Source organism: Protomyctophum bolini, assembly GCF_963924005.1.
Source record: "Protomyctophum bolini genome assembly, chromosome: 6".
Taxonomy (NCBI): domain Eukaryota; kingdom Metazoa; phylum Chordata; class Actinopteri; order Myctophiformes; family Myctophidae; genus Protomyctophum; species Protomyctophum bolini.
This window is the reverse complement of record NC_137867.1, coordinates 33,699,941-33,714,143: the sequence shown is the minus strand read 5'-3', so window position 1 is coordinate 33,714,143 and position 14,203 is coordinate 33,699,941. Positions and strand designations below refer to the sequence as shown.

The window sequence follows — 14,203 nt, the reverse complement described above, 5'->3', positions numbered from 1 at the left end:
TCAATGGGATAAGTGATTCCAGGGGTAGCAGATTTTTTCCCCCTCAAAACAAAGGCAGTTTTGTAGCTTGAGATGTTTCGAGATGAAAAAAGAGAAAATATTACATTGCATTATTTTCAATGCAGTTTGCATAAATAAAACATGAACCTTATTTATTTTGATGGCACTCTTAGTCTTGATTACAGTGTCTGGTTTAGGTAAGGGCTTTATAAGTATCTTTTTTTGTTGTTGGTTGGGGGGGGGGGGGGTATAAACAGAGAGCCAGCTCATACACATGTGGGAGGTGGCCGCGTGGGCTCATACTTAGTATTGTGCCCTTTGAGAGGTGGGTGAGGTTTAATGTACGGCCCACTGCTGGTGAACACACTGGCAGCCTTCCTCCTCGTTCTCTTCTTGAGCTTCCTGCTAAACACGTTCTGCCACGACTGCAGGGTCTTTGAGGTCCAGATCCACATGCCACTGGTGATGCCCACCACCAGGAGCATGAAGATCTTCACCATGAAAATCTCCACCGCCGGTATGGAAGTCTTCATCACGCACTCGTCCGACTCTGGCCCGCCGCCGTCCGCACCGCACCTCTGCTCCGCGGCCAGGATCCTCCAGTAGTCCATGTTGAGCCGCTCGTAGAAGTAGCAGGCTATGACACAGGTGGCGGGGACCGTGTACAGCACGGAAAAGACTCCGATGCGCACCATCAGCTTCTCCAGCTTGTCCGTGTTCTCCCCCTCCGTCTTCATGATCTTGCGGATGTGAAAGAGGGCCACGAAGCCCGAGAGCAGGAAAGACGTGCCGATGATGAGGTAGCAGGAGAGCGGGATGAGCACGAACCCCGTGAGGGCCTTCACGTCCATGCTGCCCACGTAGCAGACGCCCGTCAGCTCGTCCCCCGCCACCTTCCTCATCACCAGGATCATGATGGTCTTCACTGCGGGGATGGCCCACGCCGCCAGGTGGAAGTAGCTGCTGTTGGCCTCTATGGCCTCGTGGCCCCACTTCTTACCCGCGGCCAGGAACCAAGTGAGGGTCAGGATGACCCACCACAAGGAGCTGGCCATGCCGAAGTAGTAGAGGATGAGGAACACGATGGTGCAGCCTGTGCTCTCCAGGCCCTCCTGGATGATGTACTGGACCCCGCTGTCTCTGTCGCACGCGATCCTGTCGGCGCCCACGAAGAGCCGGATGAGGTAGCCCACAGAGTACACGCAGTAGGACATGGACAGGAAGATGATTGGCCTCTCTGGGTATTTGAAGCGCTGGGGGTCGATGAGGAACGTGAGCACGGTGAACGCACTGGACATGAAGCAGAGGATAGACCATATGGCGATCCACACCAGGGAGAACTGCTTGTCCCCCTGCCGCCAGTACACGTCCACCTTGGGGTGACATTTAGGGGCACACGAATCACTCTTCTCCACGTAGTGGAACTTCCCGGGGTTGCTGCAGGTCCCCTTGCTGCCTCTGTCCTTCAGCTGCAGGTCTTGTCCACCGAGCGGCCGCTGGGGCCTGAAGTCAGGAGGCTGCGTGTGGGACACTTTGTGGGGCTCCTCTGAGCCATTGTTCGGGGCCTCCATGCAGAGGTTGTTGGGGTCGTTTTTGCTTGGCAGTCTGGAGCAGTCCAGAGAGTCAGGCCACGGGAAGTTAAACTTCTCCAAAATGGGAGAACAGTTGTGCTTGACCTGCTCACACATCACTCGGCAGGCAGGGATAGGGGTGGAAACCTGCTCCGTGCACATGGGGGCATACAGGGAACATAGGAAGAATTTTAGATGACTGTGGCACCCAATTTCTATTAATGGGGCAAACTCGTGGAGCTTAATAGCCGCCTCGTTTTGGTCCTCATGGCCCATCAGATTTGGCATGCAAGTCATGTTATAACCAATGTCCTTACACAAGGGGATGTGGATGTTTTGACATCTCCCTTCTCCTGATCGGTCAGGGTCGATTGAACTAATGGCCATGCCCCCAGCACTCCACAGCACACACAGCAGCAGCATTCTACGTTTGGTAGTTGAACTCATTTTCACCGCTTTGGTCTGCCTTACAATAAACAAAGTTAAATGTTCACCAATAGAACGAAGCCCAAGTATATAAAAACAACTGCGGTGCGAAGAGCACTGGTTGATGTGGTGGATGTTGATGATCAAACTTACAAGACTGTCCGTGGTAGGACCATCCTTACCCCCTTTCAAATGTCAATGATTTGGTAAAAGTATAATTCCGGTGATGTGTTCAAAACGGCGACCTTGTTGAAAATATTGCGCGCTTAGTTCCATGCTTTGAAATAAATCAGTCTGCAGCTATTATAGTCCGATATATGCTTATTGAAGATGTTCAGTCGCGTGCGCCGTTTCTCTCCCTGGTTGTGGTTTCGGTTCGGGCTTCTTTCTGATTATGTTCCTAACTTGTTCCCAAAGTGCACTGAAGACGGTGCAAAATTGTCATGACACTGTCCACACACGATACGGACGTTCCGCGCGTATCCGACTATCAAGATTCAGTCAGTCCGACTCCGATGTCTGCTGCCTAACTTAAAAAAACCCCCCAAAAAACACTCTGCTGGGAAGTTCGCAGTGTCCTCAAAATCTGAAAAATACCCACAGTAAATATTCCCAAATAGAAGTAACTGTTCCAAATTGTGGATTATCCTCCACAAACCAGAGACAGTCAGTTTGTTCATGCGTTCGTTTAGTGGCAGCGCTCGTTTTGAGTTGGTCGTTGCCTCCGTCCTGGACTAACCTGCCAAAAGATCCGCCTTCAAAGACAGCTACTTTGCATAAGAAAGACAACTGACACGGTGATTATTCTCAAATCGTGCGGAACAGCGTGTTGGCCAATCATTACAAGATTTTTAAAGCAAACTTACTATCCTCCATTTGCTTGTCTTCGTCATAAAACTTTGAGCAGACAAATTATGAGTGTTTTTTTTAATACATTAGTAACATTACCACTACTACAGGGACGCCTGCGCTCGGCTGAGTCTGCTCATCATGTGAAGCCCCCTGCACAGCTGCACTGATTCAGTGCCGCGCCAAGCGATCGAGCTCTCTTTCTGGCTCACAACTGACAATTTTCACGGTCTGCATAAGTGAGAAAATAGAATGAGTGTGAACGGGAGTTCCCCCTCTCCCTTTTCCAGTGAATAAACTTTTATGTGTAAACACAATGACACATTACAGAGCCTATATGGCCAGCTGACCTTTATATGACTCATGGAAGAAGAAAAAAAGTTTTCATTCAGTTAAACTGGTGGAGACTGGACACTATTTGTGGCATTTTCTAGACCAATACATCTTAAAGTTGGCTTGGAATGCATTATAGTTAATGGTGATTGATCATTGATTAGACCTAATATAAATATGGTTAATTGGTATATTATTACACATATTAAGATTATTGATTGATTTTTTTTTATTTCACAGTATGCAGAATGGGTACATTTCAAACGAAAGTAGGCTACAGGTCAATACAAAAACTGCTACTTATAAGATAGGATAGGACCAGAAAATGCACAAAGACTTGTTTACATAAAGGTCCTCCATTTTCAATTCATTCGGAACATTTAATGACATACAAATATACACTTCTATGAAAAAAAAAGAAATCACATATACAGTTAAAAAAGTTAAGAAAGGGATTTTTATACAGGGCCCGTTTTGAATTTCAGCCGCCCATAGGTGCTCTTTGAGAGTGGTTTTGAAGGAGTCTATGGATTCACATGTCTTAATGGCTGTTGGTAGGGCATTCCATATTTTAGTGGCATAGGAGCGAAATTAATTTAAACCCTTGTTTTCACCCTGAAATTGACGTCTGTATGTATTTTATATTTTAATTTTAATTAATTAAATTTGGATTTTATAGCTTAGGTGGTTCGGGCATCTGGTTAGGATGCCTCTCGGGCGTCTCCCTATGGAGGTCCTCGAGGCACGTCACACTGGGAGGAGACCCCGGGGCAGACCAAGGCACAGTAGGAGGAAACACATCGACTCACTGGCCTTGGAACGTCTCGGGATCCCCCAGGAGGAAGTCACTAATGTTGCTCTGGAGAGGGAAGTCTGGAACACTCTGGTGGAACTGTTGCCCCCGCGACCCGACTACGCATAAGTGGTTGAATATGGATGGATGGATGTATGCATTTTCTCTGTTCTGTCATCATGACACTAAAGCTAGAGGAGAACCAAGGCATTAGATGTGTACTGAATTGCTATCCACCCCACCAGGGTGGATACCGGCAATGATGAGGGCATTTCATGGTTCAGAACTAACATCAAATAATGCACATGAAAAAAGAAAGTATCAAACAGGTTCTATGAACCCACAAAATCAATGTCCCATTTACTGTCAATAGAAAATAACCATTTAATGTGCAGACAGTCTAATCTTGATTAGATCACACATTCACCTTTGTTCTCTCTGGTTTCCAGCTTCAGCAGTGAGTTGTTTGTGTTTTATTGATCACACTGACTGAGATCACAGGAACAACACGCATTCTGGTTAAGGATGGATTATATAGCTTTTGCGTCTTCGCTACAGAAATTAACAATACCGTATGAATGAATTATTTAACATTGTATTATCCACTCAATCAGTAAAGCATCACACTTCTACAGATCAGTCACCACATCGGCCTGTAATTAGATGTTGAATGTTTTTGAGCTACAGTATGCAGTATTCTTCCAGGAATAAAGTAACAGCATTTGTATGTAGTTTTTCCATTTGAAGTGTATTGGAAAATGGTGCATTTATAATATAGCGCCTGTAAACCAAGAACTTTACAATGCATTGTATTCGCACACACACACACACACACACACACACACACACACACACACACACAGAGTAGGCCTACATGTATCTCTTCAAGTCAATTTGTACTATTCATAGTGGCTGCATGCAACAGGGAACTCTGTCTGGTGTCCAGTATTTATTCATTGTTATTACAAAGGATAACGACTCCATCCTGACTCTGTGGTACCGGTATGTCGGCATGTTATCTGGAGCAGGGTGGCATGACTTGTCTGAGAGCCCTGTTCTGAGCCTCCTCCTCCACAGTGCAGTGAGTCAGATGTATGTATACCTCTGGTCCAGGCCATATGGTCTTCATCATGGGTGAAATCCGGATCACAAGTAAACGGGACCACTTTTATAGTACATTTTTATTACAAGAGCCACCAAAGTGCGTCTAGAGGTATTTTAGAAATGTGTTGGGGTGAGATGAGAAACCTGGCACCAGCGTGGTTAAATGGTTTAATACAGCATATCTCACTGGTGGCATTTCAGCTGTTAGGTGCTCAGCGTGCTGTGTGTGTGTGTGTGTGTGTGTGTGTGTGTGTGTGTTATGTGTATATATATATATATATATATATATATATATACACACACACTCAAACGACACTCAAACATCGTTCTGCTTTTTCTTTGAACCAGATATAAAAGGTATTCCATTGGGGAAATAAATATACCAGATGTTCATTGCGTCATATCATTGCGTCATATACATAACATTGACATTGTATTATAGCGCCTGAGGTGTACTAGCAATGGTGTTGCGATAGCTAATAATTTGTCCCGTGTGGAGGTCTTACTTTGATACCAGTGATCATTTTGTCAGTTTATGTGCAAGTAAGTACTTGCAGTTTTGTTAGTGTCGTGTTTTGGAATGCCTCTCCATATGGACAAACAATTGTCCTTTGTTGAAATAATGCCATTGCAGAAGTTCTAGGGCCTTTCTTTGCATTATTCTAACACCGTACAATGACTCAGACCAGGACAACAGCTGACATGCCTGTCATGTCGTGTCCATCCCGTCCCCCGTCCCCCCCATTATACGTTCATTGTGGAGATTGCCTAATAGGCAGTAGTACAAAAAGATGAGAGCTTCAATGTAAGGGGAATGAATCATGTTATATCAATTCCTGAGGCCAAGGTGTGCCCACTCTTCATTTACTGATCACCTGGCTTTCAGGATACCCTCACTGGCATATTTTAAAGCATGCATCCAGTATCCACCCTGATTAATCTGCTTCTATGGTTTAATGAAACCTACAAAATAATGTATTCACAAGACAACATAGTCTGTCCGTTTGTTGCGTTTTGTCATCTTTGTTCTGGCTCCTGGCTTTCATGATTGTTTTGCTGGTCATGGTGATTCCTCTTTGTAAAAGAGAAGAAGAAATGGGAGGAACCAGCCTTGTTCAATCTTTAGCATCTGTAGCCACTGCAGCTACTACAGTCTCTTTTATGTTCCTTCTCTGTCTGCCACCCCCTCTTTTTCATATATGCACCCTGCTATTGCCTATTCCACACTCAACGTGCGCACGCACACACACACACGCACGCACACACACACACACACACACACACACACACACACACACACACACACACACACACACACACACACACAGAGAGAGACTCTATCTCATCTTTGCAACCACAACAATGCTATGAAGCAAGCCGCGCAGCTCCATCTCTGAGAAATCAGCAACTGTGAGATAATTCTGTAACTAATAAAGTGAAAGGAGGGGGCCCTTTGATGGCTGCAGCTGAAAAGATATTTTATTTTTTGTGTGTGTGGGATTTGAGATGTGTGATTCTATGGAGCGAGCTTGCTCCCCTGCTGCTAGGCTCTGGCTGGAAGCTGGACCCCCTCTGGCTAATGTTATGGAGAATCGGAGGAATTTTATGGCTGTCTTTTCCCTCAGCCTCCTTTTTTCTTTTGTTCCCCTTTGAAGAATGACTTTAGACATTTTATTTACATATTTAACCATGGATGAAAGAAATGACGGGTGAAGAAGGATAGCTCCGTGGATCCCTTTGGGGAATTTTGATCAGTTAAAAATTAGTTGAAGTTAATATACACATGACGATATGGAACATCAAGTTCCACATACTGTATATGTGTGTGTGTGTGTGTGTGTGTGTGTGTGTGTGTGTGTGTGTGTGTGTGTGTGTATATATATGTATGTATGTACAGTATATATATATATATATATATATATATATATAATCTCTTTAGCATCAATCATGCTAAAGATATACATACATATACACACACTCGAGTCATTAAAACAAATCTAAATGCAAGTATTGACAATGCTGGTATGAATGGTATTTCTGAAATTGACACCACCAAAATGACCCTGAAGCGAATTGTAATCTACCTACTGTATACACAGACTCGGGGATCAACAAAAAAATAAGTGTAGCATCTTCTTCAATTACTGCGGTTTAGATTGTTGGCAGTCGGTTACAACATGTGAGGTATGCCATGGGAGAGATGAGGGGGACGTTTTAGTAGACATGTTTGGCATTGTTGCCGGAGCTGAAAGGGCATGTTGATTAAACGTACGGGTGGGGTAGGGCTGTAATCTTCTTAACCAAGACCCTCCTCTTCCCTTTCAGGGAGCACAATAAGAAGAAACAACACAGTTGGTTGGAGGTGAGACTATTTGTCCACATGCCCTTCACATTGTCCATGGATCCTGCTCTCACTCCCAGTCGCATGCATTTAAGCATTTAGCCCTTGATGATCCTCATTACCAATTATGATTCTGGACCAGTTTTCTTGTACCCAGTATGTGTTTACTGGTCTCGTGAAGTGATGGCTTGTCAGAAACGGGAACGGTTAGATAAATTTTGCAGTATACATTTTCATTCGATTCAACTTTTGGTACCTGAACATGGTGTATAAATTAAACTAGTCTGAGAGGTTGCTATAAGAATGTGAAATAGTCAATTAAAAGCAACACACAATTTTGCGAGGATGGTGAATGATAAAGCAGGAAGTCATACTTAGCCCAGTTTAGGAGATTTTTTCAGAAGTGCTTGCAAGGCTAATCCCATTTAATACCATGGATGGTATTTCTCCATCCTTTTTGAAATGTAAGCACTTTAATAAGAGCATCAGTTTTAGTAAAGGGTCAGACATTTGAGGAAATGCATATGAATCCAGCAATTAATTATTGAGGAGCCCCTTCAACATCAAAGCCGCCAGTATTCTTTGCGCATATGGTTTAAATAGTTCAATAAAGTAACTTATTAATGAGGGATAATTTGTCCCACTTTTCCATTCAGCTTCGGCTCCACAAAAGTCTGCTTTATTTCAGATTGCGTGGTTGTTCTGTTATATCATGCATATACAGTCTCATCACTTGACAAGTTTAACCCTCTGACCTTATTCACTGTGCAGGGGTGGATGATAAGAGTACAGAAATCATTGAGCTATTGTCAACGTTTAAGAGTTTACAGATATGACCCGGGAAAACGTCAGCTCACTGTGATAAACACTCTTAATTAATTTAGCTTGCTATGTATGTACCAAATTCAATGAAGTCTGGTCTGAGGCTTCTTTGAAATAGTATATTAGTTTAGTTATTTTCTTCTTACATCATAGTCCTTTCATGTGGTGGTCGTTTTGCAGCAAAGAGACGAGAAGGGAGGGAGGGGGGACGGGTGTCCTCTCACACTGAGTTCACAAGCTTGAGACGGAGCAAGGAACCAAAAGAGTTGCTGTCAAGTGATTGCAAAACTTATTTATTTATGTATAAGTTAGACCCGAGACCCAATGGGAATATTTGTTGAGAGTCAGTTTGCCTTATACAGTAGACTAGAGTAGCAATATCTCCGAACATGAGAGCAGTTTAACGGACATCACCGCTGGTCTGTGCTCGTGGAAAACGGTTGAAAAAGAGGGTAAACATTTTTAGGCCTGTGCGTCGTTGAAGTGAATTGATGGCAATATTATTACCCAAGGTCCTTGTGGGGGCACTTGAGTGTGAATTGCTAATCAGGATGGCCTTCTCAGTTCTAATCCCTCTTTGAGTGGCCGGCCTGGAATCAGCGCGTCTAAGGAGACTCCCCACTGCTTCTGGCTCTGGAACCTCCATTCAACAGAGAACCCTCCTGTCCTATTCCCACAGTCCTCTCACACTGTGCAGCAGAGCCATGCTCTCTGTCTTACACACACACACACACACATACACACACACACTCTCATGCGCACGTACACGCATGCACGCACACACACTCACACGCACATGCATGCACATGTGCCCTTTTACACACACACACACACACACACACACACACACACACACACGTTACACGCACGCACGCACGCATGCATGCATGCATGCACGCATGCACACGCACACACACATCCTCCTCCAACCAAATTAGATTAGACCCTTCCCTTTCTCCACAGCAAGACGCGGGTCTTTTCTCTGCCCGGACCTTCATTCCACCCCTTTTGTCTCTGCAATAAAAAAGAGAAACAAATTCCCAAACAACTCCCCTTGCCACCCCCAGCACTTTTGGAAAAGGGGGTGATGGCATTTTTAGGCGATTCCATGATATCACCCAGCCCTTTGGTGTCTCAGCTCTAATGAGGTGGCTATCGGGGTGGGGTTGGGGTGGGGAGGGGGCTGGTAGAGCGCTGAGAACGGCGCCAGCTGTGCAGCGTGTCAACCTGTTACTCCACAACTGCACCAAACTGTTTCTGTCAGCAACACCAAGGATCTCTTTATTCTGCCCCCCCACCTCCCCCACCCCCATCAACAATGTCCAACATTTGCTCTGCATGGCCATAAATCCTCCCTGACTTGAACAGATAAAGTTGGCCGCCTGTCTGAGGATCTCTCTGATGCGTGTGTGTCCTTGTACTGCTGTATCAGTTGTTTTGGTTCGTGATGTGCCTCTGTTCCTTGTGCACCAGTAATGGACACTAACTCATATAGGCAAAATAAAGGCTTCGGCTGAAAGGGTCTTTTGTAGGAAAGCCCTGGTGGAGGCTTATTCCTCATGGTTTCTGTGTGCAGCCAAGCAATCCCAAAAGCAGCAAATTGAGATCAAAGCAAAATTAAAGCTGACTCGTTCAAAGCCAGATAAAAATGTGTGAGCCTGCAGCGATATTTTCTCTATTGATTTCCTTTGCTTGCACTCTGTGGGACTGAGCTGGCTGTGCTGTGCAGTGTGCTCAGTGCTGGCATTGAAGGCTCCTAGGCTTCTGCAGGGAGAGAGGAAATGACAAAAAATGACAGGAAAAGAAAACGGCATAATGATCAGTGATTTCAAACGCAGTGAGTGACTGAGATTGACTAACTTGTTGTGGCAGGCCTCAGTCATTAATGTGTAACGTGGCAGGCAGACTTTGTTTTAGTTTTACAGTAAGACACAGAACGATTGGCTACATCTACAGTACTAACCTGTAAGACGAAAACATTCCTATATGCTGCTATTGGTTGAATCTAGAAACACAGACACACGGCCAATATCTTATTTCTTACCTGATGCATGTATCTCTGTTGAGGAAGCACATGTGGAGTGTCAGGACTCTGAAGTTTATTTACATTAGCAAGAACAGTGAGGAGTTACTTTCTCAGACATTTTCTTTGGCAGCAGTTATTTGCTTACTGCGCCATGGTACAAAGAATAAGGTTTGAATGAATCTTCACAGTGCCGCACACTGCGCACAGCACAGAAAGATGTCAACTTTAATTAGAGAGAGTTAGCTTTAACGTGATGTTCCAGTAATAACAACAGCAAACAAAAATGCCTTTGTTATGTTGAGCTCAAATCTGGATAATTATGGGTAATTTACCACTGCGTTGTCTGCACTACAGGTTGTCTGCGAGGTGTGAAGGGATGACTGAAGGATTCAGGGCTTCGTTTGAAGTCTCGGGAGGGATTGACAAGCCTTGCAGTGAAACCCATAGATGGTATGAAGACAAGCTGGAACAATCAGTGTCTGGACGGTAATCATCATCAGCAGAGAAAACGGCAGTCCTGAGACTCCCACATCAGTCTTCATTTAAAACGGTATGTCTCAAAGTAATTTGAAAACTGAAATGCTATTCTGTCAATGCCAAATGCTTGTACAACTGAAACGCGTACGCCTTTTCGTTCTCTCTTTCTTACTCACACACACACACACACACGTGCGCGCACACACACACACACACACACACACACACACACACACACACACACACACACACACACACACCACATGCACACATACACCTGCACATGTGTACGCATGCAATTTCTTGCCCTCTCCGCCTCTGTTGTCAGGTGTAACACCTGGCCATAAAGGAACATGAGGAAAATCTGTTTCAGATATTGTTTCATAGCTGTGAGCAGGCTTACCTCATCTGCGAAGCTTCCTCGTCAGACAGAGGGATTACTGTATTGTTAGGCATTCCTCTGACTCAAATATCAAAACAGTGTTAAATAACCTGTCACCCCGCCCCTTCAAAACATGGAAGTCGCTGCAGGATCAAGCTTTGTGGTCCATTTATTTTGGGGTAAAATGACCCTGCAACAGTAAAACCTCAAGATGCAGAGGCATTTAAGTAATTTTTCCGGAAACAGAGTTGTGGCCTGAGAGACGAAAGGGAATATCATCAGGTGAACTATATAATATCATCAGGTCAGCTACCTGCGTTTTGAGATAAGAACACAGATACTATAGGCTCAGAAATATGATGAATGACGGCAGTAATGAAAATAAATTCTTCACACAAACCATTAAACTTGACAAAGTGACAGCAGTTGTTAATCCTGCTCTGGAATTTATCCTATGGTGTCATTTTCTTTTCCCCCCCATACTCTCTCTAAACAAGAGTCATGACTTGGTGTTTCTGTTTTCCCCTCGTACTTCAATAGCAGGTGTAATTCAAATCTCACATTGGCGCCCCCATACCTCCTAACTAGGCGGGTGAGGGGATCTGTGAATGAGACATATAACATTGACAAAATAAGTTGTACAGTGTGACACTCAGTCCTATTCTGAGCTGTTTGAAATGCATGTTTCTGGCATCCTGTTTCATCGTGGTGTTTCATCCCAAGTATGGGGATGGGATCTTTTGGGGATGGCTCATTAAACAACATCTGAAACAATATGTATGCATCTCTCTCAACTCTCTCTCTCTCTCTCACGCAGGCACGCACGCACGCACGCACACACACACACACACACACACACACACACACACACACACACACACACACACACACACCTTTCTTTCTTTCTTCTCATTTCTATATTCCTATGTTCGCTGCAGTGCACACACATGAGTATAGCTGCCGTTCTCACGACAGTTGGAGGATGTTGGTATTGACTACACGCACTCACTAAAACTCTTTTGTCAAGGGATTTGAAAGACATTTTAAAGGGTGGTGGCAGCTCTTATGTCACGTCAGTGGCTAAGACAGAGGAAGCAGGTGTGTGTTGAATGTTCAAAGATCACCATGCTCCATGCACATGGCCACACCTTTGTGGCCATGTGCTCATGTTTGTGTTTTTATATTCATGCACTTTGCTGAAAAGTCTTTCAGCACTTAAACCTCTCTACTTAGTAACCGGAACATGAGTTGGCTGTGTACTCGTGCGGCCCACTCTTTTCCCCCCTCTACAGTCTACATCAAATCTCTTTTTCAAAATGTGATTATTTGTATTATAGAATCTGATATTTCTGGCAAATTAATATTCTAGAATAGGGATGCTAGAATTGGTTGAGGTCCTTTTCACTGATTATAACTTCAAGAAATGCTGTGTCCCCACTTAACTACATAAAATGAACCATGAACCATATTGTCCCCATGCATTCTTGGCACGTAATAATAGGCGTACATTCTGCGAAAATATTAGGCGTACATTCTGCGAAAATATGCTAACATTCAACGGACATTCTGTGTCCCCACATGTCACAATACAAGCAAATGGGAGGACCTTCGACATAAATCGCCGATCTATACATGCTTGTGCAGTAGATTGGCTAGAAGAGAATTGGTGTAGAGGGGATAAGGTGGGGGGCAGGGATTCTTACTGGTTAAAATGAATGTAAAAAAATCATAAACTAAATATTAGTATTTACTCTGTATTTCATGTATACAAACGTATAAGCCCCATTCTAGTAGAACGTTCCTCACAATCAGTTTGCAGGGTTGATCACAATAAGATTCCTGCCAGTGTGAACTTCACAAGGACTGTAGACACACTCATGATTGCGTCCCAATTATTATTCTGTTTCATCTCTGCAACAGATGTTGAGTAGATCTATGCCTTCATTCCTTGTAACACCAAAACGAGGGCATGAGCAAAACTTCTGTTTTCCCCTTTGAACAGTGTCGTGTCAAGTGCTGTTGATGGAGTAGGGAAATAAGGGTGGGTTGAGGAGACCGTTGGCTGTCTAAACTCAGTTGTGTTTCCGCTGTAGTGCAAACAGGTCAGCCGACGTGAGCAACAACACTCACAGTCAACTCCTTAGTGTTAATTTAACCCTAACAAGGTTAAAATGTAAGCGTTAGAGAAAGAAATATAGCAGCAATTTTGTATTTTAAGTAGATCTGTTCTATTTGTAGATAAATAGATAGGTATCTATCTCTAAGGGAAATTCTTGGCCGAAACCGAATACCAAATATAGGAAACAGTTGGCCGAAAACCGAATACCGAATATCCGAATATGATTAATATTATATATCTTTTTTCCTACCATTGCTGTCATGGCCGTACCTTTATGGCAAAATAAATGGTTATGGCAAAACTTAACTTAAATAATAATCACTATTATGGGTCAATAAAACATTTATTCAGCTCTTTTGAATGCATTAATTGCATACACTATTCGGTGATATATTTTCTGCCTATTCGAGCCGAAACCGAATGGGCCGGCGAAAATGCATTTTTAGCCTTTTTCTGCTGATTATTTTCTGCGGACGAATATTCGGTGTATCAGTATAAAATACAAAGCGTATAGTAAAAACTTATATTCCATTAAAAATACAATACAGTACTATAACAACAAATGTGCCCAAACGAAGTTTGGGCACATTTGTTCACATTCATTCATTCATTCGGGATACATTCATTCATTAATTCATTAATGCTAAAGCTAAAATGACAGTTTATCGTGACATCATGTGACATCATCAGGGATGGAGATGTGGAGACCCTGATGTCATAGTAAATGCGACCTGCTGTCGCAGTTAAGCCCATATATATGGAGATCCCTGATGTCATCAATATTGGCCAGCAACTCTACATCTGACCTCAAACCTCAAACCCTTAGATCTCCATATATGAATGAATGAATTTTATTTGTATAGCACCTTTATATATGGATATGTCAGAACCTGTTCTGACATCCTTCCCATTCATCCTTCGTCTTCGATGTCGCCCTTTTGACTTATACCTATGTCCACA

The 14,203-nt window shown here is 43.6% G+C and overlaps 1 protein-coding gene across 1 annotated transcript; it reads right to left on the bottom strand.

Moving 5' to 3' along the window:
- Positions 1-237: 237 nt before the first annotated feature.
- Positions 238-2,689, bottom strand: fzd10 (frizzled class receptor 10). Its single transcript, XM_080765501.1, has one exon. The coding sequence runs from the start codon at positions 2,016-2,018 to the stop codon at positions 267-269; it is 1,752 nt and encodes a 583-aa protein (XP_080621627.1). The 5' UTR covers positions 2,019-2,689; the 3' UTR covers positions 238-266.
- Positions 2,690-14,203: the final 11,514 nt, after the last annotated feature.